At 43.9% G+C, this 18,742-nt stretch overlaps 2 protein-coding genes across 7 annotated transcripts; one reads left to right on the forward strand and one right to left on the reverse strand.

Moving 5' to 3' along the window:
* Positions 1 to 4,103: 4,103 nt before the first annotated feature.
* On the forward strand, positions 4,104 to 11,312 carry JOSD1 (Josephin domain containing 1). 6 transcript variants are annotated; one of them, XR_014224277.1, is made up of 7 exons: positions 4,104 to 4,227; positions 4,910 to 5,750; positions 7,850 to 7,978; positions 8,099 to 8,293; positions 8,947 to 9,668; positions 9,937 to 10,027; positions 11,087 to 11,312. XR_014224277.1 is itself a non-coding variant. In XM_082241353.1 (5 exons), exons 2-5 carry the CDS (start codon positions 5,566 to 5,568, stop codon positions 9,044 to 9,046), a joined length of 609 nt encoding a protein of 202 aa, XP_082097479.1. In that variant the 5' UTR covers positions 4,104 to 4,227; positions 4,910 to 5,565; the 3' UTR covers positions 9,047 to 11,312. The 6 variants fall into 6 exon arrangements, 1 of the variants encoding a protein (XP_082097479.1); XR_014224279.1 differs by having other exon boundaries at positions 8,947 to 9,201; XR_014224275.1 differs by having other exon boundaries at positions 8,947 to 10,027.
* A 268-nt stretch (positions 11,313 to 11,580) lies between these two features.
* On the reverse strand, positions 11,581 to 16,990 carry TOMM22 (translocase of outer mitochondrial membrane 22). The gene is made up of 4 exons (XM_082241354.1): positions 16,831 to 16,990; positions 16,215 to 16,333; positions 13,659 to 13,776; positions 11,581 to 12,229 (listed from the first exon to the last, which is right to left on the reverse strand). The coding sequence occupies exons 1-4, from the start codon at positions 16,933 to 16,935 to the stop codon at positions 12,155 to 12,157; spliced, it is 417 nt and encodes a 138-aa protein (XP_082097480.1). The 5' UTR covers positions 16,936 to 16,990; the 3' UTR covers positions 11,581 to 12,154.
* Between the last annotated feature and the right edge of the window lie 1,752 nt (positions 16,991 to 18,742).

Below are 18,742 nucleotides of genomic sequence, written 5' to 3' on the forward strand. Positions count from 1 at the left end.
ATATGTTGACAACATGCAACTTGAATTCTTTGTTACAGCTAAAGCAGGTGTGAGGTGGATGTGCTGGATCAGTGCCTGGTTTTCGTAATGGACTGGGTGAGAGCCAACAAACTGGAGCTCAGTCAGCATAACACTGTGTCCCTGTTATTGGGTGGTTCGTCTCTCTGAATGAGGTTACACTTCCCTTGATGTGTCGCTTGAAGAAACAAGCGTGCTGTTGGGTACACTTGGATTCAATCCAGTCATTTGGCACAAGGAGCCTCAGTATGGCACAGAGTGCCTTCTATCAGCTTTGGCTGGTAGCCCAGGTACAACCCTGTCTGGATAGGGATAGCCTGACCTTGCTTGTCTATTTTCTAGTAATCTCCAGTTTAAACTTTGAAGACTGTTTGGAAACTACAGCTAATACAGAATGTAGCTATTAAATTGTTAACTGGAACAAGAAGGCGTTAATACAAAGCATGGGACATGGCCAGTACAAATTGGCTGCCAGTTTGTTTCTGTACCCAGTTCAAAGTGCTGTTTTGACCTTGAAAATATATTTACCTAAAAGACTGTCTTCATATGAATCTGTCCAGAACCAAAGATGGTTATCTGTAGTCCTCCTTTGTGTGTCCCCTCTGAGGGGTAAGGAGGGTGGCAAAGAGAGAAAAACCATTTATAGTCACCTCATTCATAGAATGCTGTCCACAGGGTGCCAACCATGTCATTTTAGCACCAGGCAAATATGTATTTATTTTCATGGGCATTTGGGCAACATATTAATACTAAATCTGTTTTTGATATATTTCTGTTGCTTTATTAGTGTTTTTTTGTTTTTTACAGTACTTAGCTGTAAATCATTTTGACACATTTATTTTAGTAGATAAAGTAAAGGTAAAGGGACCCCTGACTGTTATGTCCAGTCGTGACCGACTCTGGGGTTGCGACACTCATCTCGCTTTATTGGCCGAGGGAGCTGGCGTACAGCTTCCGGGTCATGTGGCCAGCATGACTAAGCCGCTTCTGGCGAACCAGAGCAGCACACGGAAATGCCGTTTACCTTCCCGCTGGAGAGGTACCTATTTATCTACTTGCACTTTGACGTGCTTTCGAACTGCTAGGTTGGCAGGAGCAGGGACCAAACAACGGGAGCTCACCCGTCGCGGGGATTCAAACCGCCGACCTTCTGATCGGCAAGTCCTAGGCTCTGTGGTTTAAACCACAGCGCCACCCACGTCCGATTTTAGTAGATAGTGATACATAAATTCAGCATATGTAACCTAACCTATATAAGCTTGCCTTCTTTATGGTCCTTAAATCTTAAAGACAGCCCATATAGTTGAGGAAGTATGTGGGTCTTCCCCAACTGGGCGTCCCCTATGTGATGTTGGACTAACATGCTAATGGTTGAGCCAACTCCTAGGGGCCCTTGGGGTCTTCAGCCTCCCAATAAAATATTTGAGGGGGCTGCCCCCTCCCAGTTGATGGGCATTGTCATTCAAATGGTGTACATGCACCATGTCGTGTGATCAATTATGTGCGGTGGGGGCTTCCGGGTTGGCGCCATCGCCGAATGGCGGACTCCCTCCGAGCTCCGGAGGGAGTCTGCTCGGCAGGGGCTGGGTCCTACCGCGCCGGCGACGCGGGGACCCTTAGAAACCACGGGAACGGATCCCGTGGACATGGTGACTCGGCTGGCACCGTTATCGCTCTCCCGGCTTGTGAAAGAGCCTTTTTAAAGGCTACGGATCGGGCGCCGGGGAGTAGCGTGGTGCTTTGAGTCCTCCGCTTCCCCTGCCGGGCGCAGCCGCATGCCATTCGGCGGAGAGCGCTGGCTTCTTCCAAAGGAAATTCGGACAATTGATCAACAACCCGTGAGTAATTGGGCAACCGGGTTTAAAAGGAGGAAAAAAGAAATTTTTTTCCGGATTTGGCACGAGCGGGAGGGGATCCAAAAAAGGAAGTCAGTCCCCTCCCTGATTGTAAACATGCTAAAACAAGGACTGAGAAACCAAGATCTATTCAGAAGCTTATTGATGATAAAAATTACCAATTCCACGATGTGAATTATAAGAACTGTGCTGGAGGAGAGGAGTCGAGGGTGAGGAAAAAGCAACCCCCCCCCCGGGAACCGGGGCGATTCGGACAGCCTGGCGAAGAGAGATGGAGATTTTGACAGCTGTCAAAGGAGCTGTCAAAACTGGAAATTATAAAGAGGACTTTGCTACAAGTTCTTTGCTGGTTAATTTTGTTACAATTTGATATAAATATGGATATAAACAGTTGGGAAAAAGAAACAACAAATTGACTTTTGGATTAGAGGATACAAAGTTATTGTAATCCCTCTAGAGGGGATTCGGGACATTACAAGTGTCGTATGTGGAAAACTACTCTGGGATGTGCAAAGGTCTTATCTCCTGGGAAAGCTGCAGAACTGAAATATTATTTTGTCTACAGAGGTGACTATAACACAATAGAATCTTCTATTGAAGCAAGAAAGGAACTGGACGTAAGTCTGTGTCCCTGAATAACAAACCTCTGTAGAGACGTTAAATTTTGGAACAAGAATGTTTTGACAGCTGAACAAGACAGAAACCTGAGAAACCAAGAAATAAAAGAGCAGATGACTGAATACGACACGGAAAGAATAATGGGAGGAGCAACAAAAGATTAAAGAAAATTAAAGGCCTCTATTAGATTGGATTTTCGAAGTTAAACATCATTAAGACAACCAAATCCGAAGAAAACAGCATGATGGACTGAGATAAATTTGGCTGTGGACTTAAGATCTCCAGGCCGACAACATACAGACAAATGGACATGGGGAATCAAAACCGGGGAAGGGAGGGGGAACATTAGAATCCAAAGGCTTTGTAACCAACTTTTTGAATTTCTCTATACTTTCTATCTTATATTCTTTATAACTTTGATATTTTACGTTTCTGTTTTTTCTTTTTTTTTAGAAAGGGGGAACTCGTGGAAGGAATGAGAGCGGATCTTGGGGAAAATTTTGTTCTATTATAAGACGAGGAGTGATGCTAAGATGGTGTAAATTTAAATTGGGTTATGAGTATAATATATTAGGTTTAATTGGGGATGAGAACTTGTGGAACCAACTTAGATAAAGGGGAATACAATCGGGAGGGGAAGGAGGAAGTCCCAGAAAGAAGGTTATGAAAAGAAGGGTCTAAATTAGTTTCTCTTTTTCTTTCTTTCCTTTATCTTTCTTATTTTCCTATTCTGTTATTATTGGAAATTTTAATAAATATGATTATAAAAAAAAAAAAAAATTATGTGCGGTGGGACTGCACCAAGAGGCGGGAGGCTAACATTGGTTACTGGCTCCCAGTTCTGATTTGAAATACTGCACAATCGCATCAACAGACTGAATACATAACTCTCGTTTATAAATAAAATCCAGGCTACTTCAGCTTCATCCCTGAGAAAAGGTCCATTCAGCAGCGCAGAGGCTCCCAAACTGTGGTCCTGCGTTGTGGGGGGGGGGGGTGGAGAAATATTTTGGGAATCACTGCAGTCGGGTAGGGAAGGATCTTTGCTGCTCCAGCACAAACGAGCAGCGGTTGTCATGCATGCAAGCTGCCTGAAATAGTGGTACCTCGGTTTAAGAACAGCTCTGTTTACGAACTATTCAGTATACGATGTATGCACCGATTGAAATGTTTACCAATGCCAGGCACCCAAACGGAGCGGGTGAGGCTCGGTGATTTAAAACCACGACTCTCTGACTCAAAGGCAGGCATATCGTTAATTATATTTTTATCCCACCCGCCACGCGGCTTAGGAATGCCTACACCCGCCTTTTATGTCCTTAACAACACCCCTGTGAAGTGGGTCGGGGCTCAGAGGACGCCTGGCAGAGAATACCGTCCGCGCCGGGCTTCATAGGCTTGAGGAGGAATTGTGAACACGCGGTCCTCCTCCTGGCGCGTCATGCCCAACCCTGAGCCCCGCAATTCCGCACTGCCTATAATAAGGCACAGCTCAAGCCGAGGGTTAAGATTTCAGAAGATATTGTCTCCGGCGCCGTCTGAAAGGGAGGAGGGGGAGAGCGACCGCCGCCTTCTCTGACGTCACGCGGAACCCTGCTCCATAGGCCCGCGCCGGGGGCGGGCTCAGCGCGCTCACACACACGCGCGCGCGCGACGGGGAAGGGCTCTGTTATGGTTGCGCATGCGCTGGCTCCTGGGTGGTTGTTGGGCTTCAGCAGGTTGGGGCCGCTAACGGGTGAGTAGCAGCATGACGGGGGGACGGGGCGAGGGGTCGCGAAGGGAGAGAGGCGTTCCGCGCCCTCCCACCCCCCCAAAAAAAAACAAGAATGCGGGAGGGCCTGTGGGGTTGGCCCCCACCTGAGTAGAGCTCTTTTCTCCCACACGTCACCCTGGACAGTCCCTTCTTCTTCCTCTCCCCTCAAAAGACTCTCCGGTTCCCCCTTCTCCCGAGTTGGCGAGTTCAACGCCTCCCCCCCCCCTCCGCGCCCCACAGTCCAGAGAAGGAGCTGCCCCCCTCCCCCCGAGCGGGCACAGGGGCCTCCTGACTGCATGACTGCGGTTCCCCAGGACAGGCCAGAATTGCTGTGATTGCAAGCACAAACTCCCGTTCCCTACTCTCCCCCCCCCCCACTCGCAGTTCCTGCACGCGCTTCTCCTGCCCGCACTTAACGGCGGGATATTGGCACCGAGGAGGGCTGGGGGGTGCTTGTGAGGCAAAGGAATACCCTTCTTTCCGGATGTGGGGAACCCCGGATCTCATAAGGCAGGCCTTCCGTGCACCTCCGTGGCTTTTTTTGCTTTGTTTTGTTTATGCAGAGCAGTTCTGGAAACCCTTTTCTGGAGTGCTGTTTTAAAAAGTCGGTAACCGGGCAGTGATAATTCTGTGCTTCATTGGATCTCTTCTTTTCTCCCATCAGGAACACAAGAAGCCTTGGGCAAGGAATTTTGTACCTGACGAAGTTGGAGGACCCCCACCTGGAAGAAACAGTCTGTTTCCCTGTCTCTCTGCATCTGTGTTTTGGGGACGCAGCCTCTCTGGCAAGATTGCAAAAATGCAGTTGATGCCTCTCTGGGGGCCCTGTATTCCTTCTGGACAGCACCAACTTGGCCTTGCTTAATTACATGATATTTGTCTTCCCCCACACCTTTTTTGTTATTGTTGTTAGATTGAGCATATTTTAAAAGTTAGGCTGTGGATCTTTGTCTTGGAGGCATAATTGACCAAAGGAAATGGAGGAAAAAGAGCGATGTGATACATTCTATCTGACACTCTGATGTTAAGGCCATATAAAACATTTTTCAAGGAGAGGCCGAGAAAAAGATGCAAATATACTAAGGACGGTTCCTTGCAGGCTAAAGGAGGTGGGAGGGTGGGAGAAAAATGATTAAAATCTTTAAGTTATTTCTGCAGCCATCCAGTGAAGACAACTATTGAAGTAACAGCAGGTGTTCCACTTGTGTGGGCTGGAGTTGTCTAGAAACGAAAGGCTACTTGCTATGCTTTTTGTGTGGTGGGGAGAAACTTTATAAACTTTGTCATCTCATATCTTCACGTCCTGCACTACAAAAAAAAATGAGTTGTGTGCCATGGAAAGGTGACAAAATAAAATCAGAATCATCTGAAACACCACAGCCGATGCCAGTGCGTATTTATCATGAAAAACAGCGCAGGGAGTTATGTGCTCTCCATGCCCTCAATAATGTCTTCCAGGATGGCAATGCCTTTACCCGAGACACATTACAGGAGATTTTTCAAAGGTAAGAAGAACTTGGTTTGCCAGCATTATGTTAAGGGAGGGGGTGTTTTGTTTTCTGTACACACATTCACTTCTTTAGTTGTATTTAATGCCTCGGAAACTCTGGATGAGGAAAATAAGAGTTTCCAGAATTTTAACACTGATTCTGAATGGTTTCTTGTTTCATCAATCGCCACACATTTTACTAAGGAGACTAAGTTTGCCTTTTTGTCCAGGGTTCTGCCTCTCTGTACGTACCAGCTTTTGAAGCAGAAACAAAATCCTCTTAGAGCTGCGCTTTGCATAGGTTTTTTAATGTGTAATTAAAAAGACACACAGGCAAAATGTAGCCAGGGGATCTCATGAGAACACTTATTTCCTGATGTTAAATACAATTCTTGCTGTCCTGGGTATGGTGGACCATCATCCCTCAGGCTACATCTGCCAGTCTTTCATCATATCTCTCTGTCTGCTCTCTGGGAACCAGTGTCTTCTACAAGTCCTCCTGCTCCTTAACTCTTCCATGCACCATACCATTCAACTACCCAAGTTGCTTCTGCTGCATCTTCTTTTGTTATCCAACTAAACAGTAGCTGATGTGGTCCCATTATTGTATCATGTGTGTTAGTAACTAGTGTGAAAACAGTGCTTGGAACTGAAAAAATAAGTGGTAGTCCTTGTGTGTATGCTTGATCCTTTATTTGCTACAAATGTTTTGAGAAATGTGCTACTCAGCCATTTGCAAACTGGAATTCTCCCAATCTCTCTTTATGGATAGTCTTGTGCACCATTAATAATGAGTAAATATAACGGAGGGGCTTACGCTTTTGAGTAAAAATACCTAGGATCATGCATATATTTTAAAGCTGGTATGAAGTTTTTGTTGAAAATTAAAATAGGTAATATAGTCAAGGCAATAGTTCCTGCGTTGTTTATGTAGTGTTTTCTTGTTCTTCTGGGAGTTCTCCATATTCCTTGAGACTCTTGAGAGGCTTAATTTAAGACACAGTACATTTAAGTGGATTCCCTTGAGTTTCTATCTTGAAGTTATTGGAACTGAAAAGTGAAGTTTGTGTAAATGTTCAGGAACATTTAGAAAAGTTCTTAACGTCTAGGTTCCTGACGAAGGATTCCGTGGCTTAGGTCTTTACAAATGTAATTGTTGAAGGATTATGGCTGTAATTAACGAACCCACAAAACTTGCCTATCACATACCAGAGCAAAGTGGCCCTATGCAGTCCTAATTTGTTAAATACATCTTTGCCTGCTTTCTTTACTGTCTTAGATCATAGACTGTTGTGTTGGTTACATGAGCATGTGAAATGGATCAAAGCAGATCTTCGTTGCCTATTTAAAAAGTGGCACTGTCTGTTGTTAACCTTTAGGGGAAAGGACAAGGTGCCCTTCGTTCCTCCAGAGCAATTATGGATGAACAAATGTCATTTGACTGTGGAGAGATCATTTCATGGTAAATGTCTGAGGATTGCTCATTTCCAGATGCCAGTCATAATTACAGATTGAGCTTGTTGGGATACCACACATAGCTTGTTCATGTGATTGAAACCAGCATGACCTACTTGGCTTTGTTCAGACAATAGTTGATGTTTGAATCTTACAGGAGTGTCATGCTCTTTCAACACAGAGAGGTATCTGTCACTGTAAAATCAAGAATTTTACCAGTTTTTCAAAAGTGTGGAAATCATTGTACTGTAATTCTTCTGTTTTGGATGAAGTCTCTATCAGGGTCCAGTCAGGTTTAGTGTTGTGAAAGCTTATTCTTCTCACTCTTTGAAACTTTGCTGTCTTTTATTGTAGGTTCTATAATGGTTCATTGTAATCTTCTATATGTTAGCAATGACTTTCATTTTCTTTTTTGAGGGATATAAATCCGGTGACAGATAAACAATAGGTTTACTTTGAGAACACTTAATGCACTTCCCCGCTCCCTGTCCATCCCAGCACCTATCTCTTCCTTACAAATGCACAGACAGAGTAGTGGACTTAACGTATTAACCTTTTTGTCCATCTTCAGCTATCTTTCCCCAAATGGTCAGCCTTGCTTCATCATCCACTTGGGACCAATGCTATCTTCATGTTTCTACAATGTGTTTTCATGTTCAGGTTGTCTCCCAACACCATGGTGACACCCCACAAGAAAAGCATGCTGGGAAACGGGAACTATGATGTGAACGTCATCATGGCAGCTCTTCAGACCAAAGGTTATGAAGCAGTTTGGTGGGATAAGCGCAGGTAAAGAGAACCAGACTGTCAAGAGAGACTTGCCATCATTGGAACTGGCTTCTTCCTAGTTGGGTTTATAAATAACTGTAAGTGCCTAACAGTTTCTTTCTTCTATTATTCTCCGTTCAGGGATGTCAGTGTAATTGCCCTCTCCAATGTGATGGGCTTCATTATGAATCTGCCATCAAGCCTCTGCTGGGGTCCATTGAAACTTCCTCTTAAACGGCAACATTGGATCTGTGTCCGAGAAGTGGGGGGTATCTACTATAACCTTGACTCTAAACTCAAGGTGCCTGAATCCATTGGAGGTGAAAGTGAGCTCAGGTAGGTTTTCTTCCATCCTAGCCAGTATAACCTAGGTGCCCATCCTCTGAACATATTGTGAATTGAAGTGCATAATCCGTAGTGTAGATTGGTTTTAACCTCCCAGAGATGAAGGGAGTAAAGTGTACCAACAATGGTGAAGAATGAAAAAAAAAGCCTAGACTTTGTCCTTATCCTTAACTTAGAATTAGTGCAGATTCAAAAGTAGGCATTTGACGTTATTTAGTAATAGGAACCCATTTTCAGGGCAAGGGCAACATTACCCTGGTGGAAAGTTGTTGGGGGCTGCATTCGACTGGCAGGTGCAACCAGAAGCATACACACACACACTCGTTTTTTCTCTTTTTAGTTTATTTAATACTTAATTCATAGTAAGGCTCAAGGCTCACCTTCCATTTTCTTCACAGACTTTTAAAACAAAGTTTGTTAAAGGGTGTTACTGTCTTTTGAACAGTAAGATTTTTAAAAGAAAGTTCTAAGATCTCTGCAGTTCCAGCTGAAGAAAACCAGTAAGATGAAATCATGGCTGACCTGCAAGTTCTTAAAGCCATTCAAATGTCAGAATGTAGGTGCATACCAAAAATTACACTCAACAAAAAGATTGCATTTGAACTGTGCTTTATTTTTCCCCTACCCACCTTTAACTGCTACAGGAAGTTTTTGAGACACCAACTACGAGGAAAGAACTGTGAACTTCTTCTAGTGGTGCCTGAAGAGGTGGAAGCACATCAGAGTTGGAAAGTGGATGCATGACCTGCAACTACCCTGTCCTCGCACTACAATACTGGTCCTTCTCCCTCCACCAATTTCTAATGTCCTGTGATGTGGATAATGAGCACTCTTCTCCTCTTCCCTGGAACTTTGGCATTCCCCCCCCCCCCATTATGAGGCCATAAGGCAACCACAAGGTATTGTCGGAGCCAACATGAAGAACAGAAGCTGGACATGTAGTAGGGGAAGAGAAGGAGGTGGACGTAACAGAACCAGATCTGTGCTCTTTAATTATAATGCATACTTTCATTTAGAAATGGGTGTTGGAATTCTCCCCTTAAATTTCCTGCTCCCCCCCCTCCCGGTCTTAGAAGGACTTCATACTGGGTTACACACAACTGTCTCCAGGAGTTCCTATAGCTACTGTTTGGCTAGTGTGTGTCTCCTTCAGGGTAGGGCTGGGGCCAGGCATATTCTCCCCACCCCCAAAGCCATGCCTGCCTCCCTCCAACCCTCATTGTGGAACTCCTTACAGGAGTTTTGGGCTTTTCCTGCCTCCATACTCTTCATTATGTGTGTCCTTTGTCTCCAACACCAAACTTATGTTGAAGAAATTTGCAAACCATTTGGGTCTCTCAGGAAACTCTAGATACTCTTAGCAAAGGTATGGTGCTTGTGGATTCCCCTTTTGTAATAGTAATTGTGCCAAGAGTTAGGGGAGATGTAGACAAAATGGGACCATAATAATGGAACTCCTTACAGGAGTTTTCCTGTCTCATGCTCCTTTTAAGTGTGGTCTGAAAATGAAAGACTGAATAGTTTGGAAAAGTGGTAGCTAAATTGATGCTTATTTAAAAGCCTCAAGTATTTTTGTTAGGTGGTCCACATGTAGCCTGTGTTTATTTTTCTTATCTGTCTGTCCTGTAATTCAGGGAAATATTCACTGAGCAGGGAATAAAACTACAGGCTGTTTTGAGGATGAAATCATGAAACAAAAGGGAAGAGTAACCAAGTTTCAGCAAGGTAGGAAGCTGGAAATGGAGCAAATGTTGATTTCCAAGTGGAATTATGGGAAACAAGATCAAAGGGCTAGATTTCTGTTGCTCTTGTATAGCAGCTGTCAGTTGTTGGGGTTGAGAATGTTTAAGCAAGTTTGCTGGGGATGAGGGAAGACTGTTTACAACAGGTAGGCTGAGCCACATTCTTCCATTATGATTGGCAGGTGACCCTCCTGAATTTAACTCTTCTCTCCTCACCAACTAAGTGAATGAGCTAAAGACCCTGGCAGGAGACTGAGTTAGTTTTCCTTCTGATCTGATTCAGGTGTTTCACATCACTTCTTTGTGCTAGTTAGTAGGTGAAATGGAGAAGGTGGCCTTTCACTCGATTGACTTCTCCTTGAACCCCGTTTATTCTATTGTTGCATTTTTCATTATTAATGCTTTTTGCCAGCTTCATTTTCAGTAGTACTGGAACAGTGGAAGTAGAAGCCACTTTTTTAGTTTCATTCTATAGGAAAATGTAATGGTTAAGGAGGGCTGAAACCGACCCCTTACATCCTTGGAATTGGACCTGTCCATTCTAAGCATGAGCAAGATACATGCTTTCTAAGCCAGCATTCCAAGCCCTTCACAGTTGAATGCAGTGTGAATGGTATTCAACATCTTGTTTATTGACCTCTGGACACCTTGCAGGCAATATACTGGGAACTTGTGTTGGCTATTCTCTGCATGTATTACAGTCCTAGCCTAATTACTTCTATTTTTACAAAAGCCCTCCCCTTTCTTCTGGACTACACATTCCAATAACCAAAGCCAGCTAGCAGAATTTGTACACACATGCACACACTTCACAAGCAGAACATCAGGCTTGCAGTTCTGCTTCTGACTTGAAGCCATCCCCCCCCCCCCAATAAAAAATATCTCAAAGACGTTATTTTATCTGCTGGCTAAATAATAGCACTTTGGAGAGACCCCGTTTGCATGGAAGCCAATGGACCAGTGCACAATATGCAAATATCTTTTAAAGCATACAGCTGTTTCTTTCCGTCTGTGTGTATTTATGTCATTGTTCTGTCCTTAGGGAAAAAGTGGTGTGATTCAGCAGCTCAGGAAAAGGGAACATGTGATCACCCACCCCTCTGGACCAGAGTTATGGCAGCAGAGGAAAGGAATCAGCCCATTCCCATTGCTTGGGAATGAAGAAGCCCTTAATTGTTTTCCTGCTTGTTTGGTTTTGTTATAGCCTTGTCTTGGGTTTGTTTACAGAGATGTATTTTGTTTAACCAAATATTAAAAATGAAAAAGCCTTCCTGTGTCCTGTCACTTCTGTGTGTTGAACTGAATTGTATTGTAATAATGTATATAAAGGAAAAAAATAAACACATATTGGTATGAAGCTGTATAGCCTAAGAAGAACTTATTGCCCAGCTACTCTCCATCAGAGAGGGTCCCTCCCTGCCATTACTACCGAACACAAGCATGTAAAGCTAAGGGTTGACACGCAATTGGTAAGTTTTAGTATCCTGCTGTTAGCAAGCATAAGGTATGTAAAGCCTGAGATAATAAAGAAAATACTTCCATGTTTGCACTGAAACTTTAATACAAAAGTGCTCTAGCTAACTTTGATACTAATAGATTCAGCACAGATAAGACTTGGCAAAAATGACTCTTCCTGCTTCCCTTATTTTTCAAATATGTAACATTGTAGGACAAATATCTTTCAAGTAAGAGCTCACTGCATAGAGTCAAGTGCATTCTAGGTTCTTCGATATGCTGCACATTCTGGCACATTTACTCCATTTCTTACTGTTACTGTTCTGAAATACAGTTGGAGAAGAACGCAGGGCTACTTACACTGACAATTACAGGTTAAAGTTGACCAAATATGACATGTCCTGAGGTGGTTTCCTGGAGGTAAGGCTACCAAAACAGAAGCTTCCAAAGTCTCCATAGGTACCTATAATGTTGCTTGAATGGACGGAAGAGTCATGACTGCCTAAAGATTGCAGGAGATCCAGATAGGGGTTCTGCCTTCATTAAGAATAGTTAATATCCCAAGGTTATGAGAAAAAAAACGCTGGCCTAATCAAACAGTTCAAACAAATGATTTCAGTATTTCATTCCATGATATGGGTCCAGTGTAGCTTCATTAAATCTTTCCAGGAAGAGACGGCAGAGCACCTGGCATCCCTCCAGACAATCCTGTGTTTGGTCCTAATAAAATCTGTTAAGAAATGTGAAAAAGTTTACAAATGCTTCAAAAGCAAGAGCAGCATTTTAACTACTTAGCAGCCTACTGCAGGAAGGATTTTCACCTTCTGGTGAATAACCCTCCAGATCTTTTGTAAAACTTAAAAAAAGGGGAACACAGCATTTCCTACCATTCTGGAATATTAGCAGTCTCTTCTTAAAACCATGCTGTTGCTGGTGTGGCATTCCAGTACTTAAATACAAGGCTGCGTTACAATACAGTCATACCTTGTGGTGCGTTAGGTTCATGTTGCGTCTTTTCAGCTTGCAAACGTGGAAAAAAACCCGGAAGTGTTTCGCTGTGCGTGCACACGTAGAAGCATTCTGCGCACTATGCGCAAAAGCGATTGTGCTTTGCACATGCGCAGAAGTGCTTGATTGCGCCATGCACATGTGCAGAAGAGGCGCTCTAGTTGCAGACTTTTCGGGGTGCAAACGGCACCCCGGAACGGATCATGTCTGCAACCAGAGGTACCACTGTAATAGATTTCTACTTTCATATAAGTGGAAAAAACTGCCCTGATAAAATTAAGCGAATGAAGTGTAAAGTACTTGAAAACACAGTATTAGCTACGTCTGACATGGTCATTCAGGCGGTGTGAGAAGTGTCAGGTATTTTGCAATTCTAATATTTCAATATCCCCCCCCCCGTCAGGTGACCAAAGAGGTTCTCTTATATCAAGGGTGATATGCAGCTTTAAAAAGTGTAACTTTTGCAGACATAGTAAAGGAAGAAAACTAACCAGTCATAATTTCATGCTAATAAGAAAAGTAGGGCAAGTGTTATTTGTAAATAAAGGAACACATTGTTACTAATAAGGCCAGTCAAATGTCATCACTCAGAAGTTTTGCTGTGAGCGGACACAACCATCAGCCGATGTGCTTCTGAAGTCACAAAATAGGAAATACCCCAGCCAAATCTGGGAATGTGATGTTTTGTACTCTTTCAGCTGGTTCGGTGCAATTATGGCCAGCACAAAAGCTAGAATTAACATAGAAAGGAAGAGACTATGCAGAAATCTACCCCATCTTGCATCAGCAGCTGGGGTGACTGGAAAGTGTTAGGAAGATGGAATGCCTGTAAAAGACACTGCGGGAAGTGATTCATCAGGTGAAAAAAAGTGAAAGAGGTCATGCAGTAAATGAAGGGGGCTATTATTTCATCATATAGCAAAGGTATATGCTACATGAGCAAACGTGCACAAAAAGATATAGATGAAGAAAGGAATCAAATACAGTGAAACTGATCCACTAGAGGCTTTGAGACAGGTAATTATGCAAAGATTCAGGAATTAAATGTACTGTGTGGTGGAGGAAGATTCACAGATAAAAGGAGGAACATTCTGAAAAGGATGAGAATCACAGACTTAATAGGCCAAAAAATGCTGTAATTCAGTTCTAACCTGTCGCTGTTGCATCTGCTGTTGCTGCTCCATTTGCAGTTTCTCAGTTTCAAAAACAACAGGAAGAACTAGGATCATGAAGGAAGTGGTCCCAATCCACAAAGCTGCCCTGGAGAATCTTTTTGGGGGGCGGGAGAAGGGGAGAGAAGGTAATAAGCTAATGTTTCCAACTTTACTACAACGGAAATGACTTATCCTAAAGATCTCACTGTTAGATTGCATTAGACTATTATTCCAGTTTTAGTACAATCCTATTCATATATACTCCAAGGTAAGCTCCACTTATCTAAACTTATACCTTCTGGTAAACGGTTATGGGATTGCAGCCTTAAATCCCCTTCCTATGGCAACATTAGTGTGTGTGAACCTTACAACATGTCTCATCACAATCATATTTTTGCTTCCAAATATAAATACTCTCCCTATAAATATCCATCACAATCTGAAATACCTCCAGGATTTCTCCCTTAAAACTACCAAGATTCCATTCAAACACAAAGAATTAGCAAAGGAAGGAACTAAATGCATAAATAGTGTATAAAGTTTGGTTTTATACCATAATGAAGTTTCCTTAAAGATCATAGGCAACCTGAGTGAGATCCAACATCAAACAGTCTTCTACTCATGTGATGCAGCTTTCTGTCATCCACAGCACACTTTAGATCCCAAATCTGTTCTGAAAAGCTCCCCAACCCTCCAGAGCAAACTTGAGCATGCAGAGACTACAATGGGAAAGGGAAATCCTCTTCTGCTCACAGAAGTTTGTAAATAAGTGGACATAACTGGATATCGCTTCAAAAGAAAAACCTTTCCTCCTCAACTCACTAAGAATGGTTTTTTTTGGGGGGGGGGGTTAAATACATGGATTGATCTTTGTGGGAACATTAGGATACTGTGTCATGAAAGCTTAGAAATTAAACAAGAGAACAAAGCTATGCTTTCCAACCCTCACAAAATTTGAAACACCTGGAAGAGCAACATTTTAATTTTAATCATTAGCAGCCAACAGCGGTTCGTTATATATACCTATCTCAGGATAATACTGCATACATCTGAAAAAATGAACTTTAGTCCATGAAAGTTTAGGCTATAAAAAGCTTGTTATTTTTAAAAGCATCATAGGATTCTTTGTTTTTGATGCAAAGGACTTACAAGGATATTCCAATGGAAATTATTTTACTGGAGGTCTTAAAAGAATATAATTATATTTGAAGCAAATTACTGATTCACAATCTTTTATAGCAGCAATAATTTTGGTTTCTTCTGAATGGAAACTTCTTAGTATGTATTCTGTTTCAGAATGATTAAGAAAATATGATCACGACTACATTAATAAAAGAACAAAATGAGAATATAAATTCTATTTAACAGGGTTATTTTGTGTCCACAACTTAAGAAATTTATATTTATATTTGAAGACAAATTGTTTGGTGTAGTACAGCCTTGCATTTATTATTCATGTCTATATGGAGTATGTGTGTGTAATAAAAGAGTTTAAAGAGCGAACAAAAGGAAAATTACCATTTCAGGTAATAAAGGGCCCAAGCCCTTTACAAGGTCTCAGTTTATTTGAACTACTATAACTGACTTATGAGTGCTATATTTCTAAGCATACTCAAAATAGTTATCTAGAACTTCACTCTCACAAGTAAATATAGAACCCCTTTTCTCCCTAACTACAGATATCACAATTATCACAATTATTTATTATCAATTTGATTTTAATTACCATATTTTTTGCACCATAACACTCACTTTTTTCCTCCTAGAAAGTAAGGGGAAATGTCTGTGTGTGTTATGGTGGAAATGCCTACGGATTTTCCTCCTCTAAAAACTATGTGCGTGTTATGGTCGGGTGCGTGTTATACAGCGAAAAATACGGTAATTTTTAGAATGATATGTTTTTAGAATGTTGGATTATTTGATTGTTGTTAGCCACCCTGAGCCCGGCTTCAGCTGGGGAGGGCGGGATATAAATAAAATTATTATTATTACTATTATTATTATTATCAATTCCATGTCAATGGCTCCTTGCAGGCAAAGGGTTTTTTATATTTAATTTGCATTCATTTCTCAGCCTTTTCTTCATTAAAGCTTGAATATGCATGGTACATTCTCAACTGCTTGATGATCATTATCCAAACAGCTTACAACGGGTCATTTCTGTTGAAATCTAGAGTTCTGAATTAAGAAGTCTAAGCGTTCTCAATGGCTCTCTGTCCAACTTAAGAAATGCAAAACACCACCAACTCCCTAACAATTCTCCATCCCTTGGTGGCTGAAGGAGCCAGCCACTTCCCTGAGAAGGGCGACCTTAACCACCCACAAACCACAAGTCTTGCGAGGCATAGCTAAGCGGCCACCTGCACATGGTATCTGAGGACCAGGGACCAAGGCGCTTGGGTCCTCACCTCCCATTTCCCCCTCCTCACCTGTACATTTTCTGGGCTACAAAAAGAGACACGCCGAAGGTAGCTCCGTGGTATGGTATCTGAGGTATCTGCGGACCAGGGACCAAGGGGCTTGGGTCCTCACCTCCCATTTCCCCCTCCTCACCTGTACATTTTCTGGGCTACAGAAAGAGACACGCCGAAGGTAGCTCCAGCCGCCGATCGGACGCTTTCCGGGAACATCTCTGTCAAGCCCCAGAGCCTCTCTGCCAGCGTCTCGTCCAGCTGCAAATGGGGGAAAGGAGAGATGAGGGTGGGAGCCCCACAAATCAAGACCCGCCCCACAATCCGCTTCCCTAAACCTGGACCCCGTTAACACTGAAAGAGCCCTGCTGAATGGGAACAAAGGCCGATCTAGTCCGGAGCTTCGTTCTCAGCAGCGGCCAGCCAGATGTCAATAATAATAATAGTATTATTATTATTACCCGGGGAGTCCTCCTGCAAGGGGAAACCTCAGCAGGCACCAATCCACGCTCCCAGCAGCACCGCCCCTCCGTCGAGCCTCCTCCCCCCCCCCCGGCTCGTGCAAGGCCCCCCTCCAGAAAACATACAGAGGAGACGCTTCCCGCGCTGCTCCTCCTCCCACGTCTCCTGGCCGGGGCTTCAGCTCACTCGAGCTCCCCGCCTGGGCCCAAGGCAGGGCCGACTCCAGAGCGGGGTCACCTCGCACATGGCCGCCCGGCCAAGCTCGGCGCTTTCGCGGCAGCAGGGGCTGGCTTTACCTCGTCGTCGTCGTCCTCCACCTCCTCCTCCAGCTCTTCGGCCTTGCCCGCCGCGGACTTAGGCAGCAGCAGGTCCTCCGGGGAAAGGGGCATCGCGGCGGCCATGACTGCAACGAGGGGAGGGCAGGCAACGACGAGGCTGGCGGCCGGCAGCGGAGAGAGCGAGCGTCGCCGGAAGCGGAAAAAGAGGGAGAGCGGAAGCGCGCGGGCTGTGCTCTGCCGCTGCGCAGCGACACCCAGCGGACGGGAGGAAGAGTTGAAAAGGCAACGGGGGGCGCGCTCGTTGTCGTCGTGCAAAGGCAGCCCCGAGTTGCAGACGCGGCAGCTCCTTGTTCTCTGAGCTGAATTGTGGGATGTTGCAGCGTACTCTCTTTCCCCCCCACAAAGTTTTATTAGTTTTTCCGAAAGCTTTATAAATAAATAAATAAATAAACAATACAAACAATACAAACAAACATAAATCTTCACTCTGTTTAAACTTTGTAACTTTGTTAAGTGACTTCCTCGTATCTCCCTGGTTGAATTTCAGTGTAGATCATTTTAAGATCATCAGGAGGTTTGGGCTGGGTGTTCATCAGTATGCGGATGATACACAGCTCTACCTCTCTTTTAAATCAGAACCAGTGAAGGCGGCGAAGGTCCTGTGTGAGTGCCTGGAGGCGGTTGGAGGATGGATGGCGGCTAACAGATTGAGGTTGAATCCTGACAAGACAGAAGTACTGTTTTTGGAGGACAGGAGGCGGGCAGGTGTGGAGGATTCCCTGGTCCTGAATGGGGTAACTGTGCCCCTGAAGGACCAGGAGCGCAACCTGGGAGTCATTTTGGACTCACAGCTGTACATGGAGGCACAGGTCAAATCTGTGTCCAGGGCAGCTGTTTACCAGCTCCATCTGGTACGTAGGCTGAGACCCTATCTGCCCGCAGACTGTCTCGCCAGAGTGGTGCATGCTCTGGTTATCTCCCGCTTGGACTACTGCAATGCACTCTACGTGGGGCTACCTTTGAAGGTGACTCGGAAACTACAACTAATCCAGAATGCGGCAGCTAGACTGGGGACTGGGAGGGGCTGCCGAGACCATATAACACCGGTCTTGAAAGACCTACATTGGCTCCCAGTACGTTTCCGAGCACAATTCAAAGTGTTGGTGCTGACCTTTAAAGCCCTAAACGGCCTCGGTCCAGTATACCTGAAGGAGCGTCTCCACCCTCATCGTTCTGCCCGGACGCTGAGGTCCAGCGCCGAGGGCCTTCTGGCGGTTCCCTCATTGCGAGAAGCAAAGCTACAGGGAACCAGGCAGAGGGCCTTCTCGGTAGTGGTGCCCGCCCTGTGGAACACCCTTCCAGCAGATGTCAAAGCGATAAACAACTACCTGACGTTCAGAAGACATCTTAAGGCAGCCCTGTTCAGGGAAGTTTTTAACGTGTGATATTTTAGTGTATTTTTGGTTTTTATGGAAGCCGCCCAGAGTGGCTGGGGAGGCCCAGCCAGATGGGCGGGGTATAAATAATAAATTGTTATTATTATTATTATTATTATGGTTTTCCAACACCAATATTCTTAAAAAATTAACTTATTCCTTAACATCTTTCTTTCTTTTCAATTCAGCATTACAACATCTTAATTCATCCCTTAACATGTTAAAATCCTAGGCCTATCTGGTATTTACAAGCTTTTTCAATTAACTTAACATGTTTATCTAGATAATCTTTAAATTTCGTCCATTCTTCCTGATAGTCCTCCTTCTTCTGGTCGCGGATTCTCCCAGTCAGGTCGGCTAGCTCCAAGAAGTCCATCATCTTCATCTGCCAATCTTCCACTGTTGGTACTTCCTGTGTTTTCCAATTCTTAGCTAATAAAATTCGAGCAGCATTTGTGGCATACAAAAATAATTTAACATCTTTCTTGGGCAAT

Source organism: Podarcis vaucheri (genome assembly GCF_965113315.1).
Source record: "Podarcis vaucheri genome assembly, chromosome: 10".
NCBI classification, from domain to species: Eukaryota; Metazoa; Chordata; class Lepidosauria; order Squamata; family Lacertidae; genus Podarcis; species Podarcis vaucheri.

What these genes read in the sequence shown, in the direction of transcription:
- JOSD1 (XM_082241353.1), top strand. Translation starts at nt 5,566, where the DNA reads ATGAGTTGTGTGCCATGGAAAGGTGACAAAATAAAATCAGAATCATCT. An exon ending in TTACAGGAGATTTTTCAAAG is followed by an intron (nt 5,751 to 7,849) that starts GTAAGAAGAACT and finishes TTTCATGTTCAG; the next exon opens with GTTGTCTCCCAACACCATGG. An exon ending in GTTTGGTGGGATAAGCGCAG is followed by an intron (nt 7,979 to 8,098) that starts GTAAAGAGAACC and finishes TTCTCCGTTCAG; the next exon opens with GGATGTCAGTGTAATTGCCC.
- TOMM22 (XM_082241354.1), bottom strand. Translation starts at nt 16,935, where the DNA reads ATGGCCGCCGCGATGCCCCTTTCCCCGGAGGACCTGCTGCTGCCTAAG. An exon ending in TGGAGGACGACGACGACGAG is followed by an intron (nt 16,334 to 16,830) that starts GTAAAGCCAGCC and finishes CCCCATTTGCAG; the next exon opens with CTGGACGAGACGCTGGCAGA. An exon ending in GTAGCCCAGAAAATGTACAG is followed by an intron (nt 13,777 to 16,214) that starts GTGAGGAGGGGG and finishes CCCCCCAAAAAG; the next exon opens with ATTCTCCAGGGCAGCTTTGT.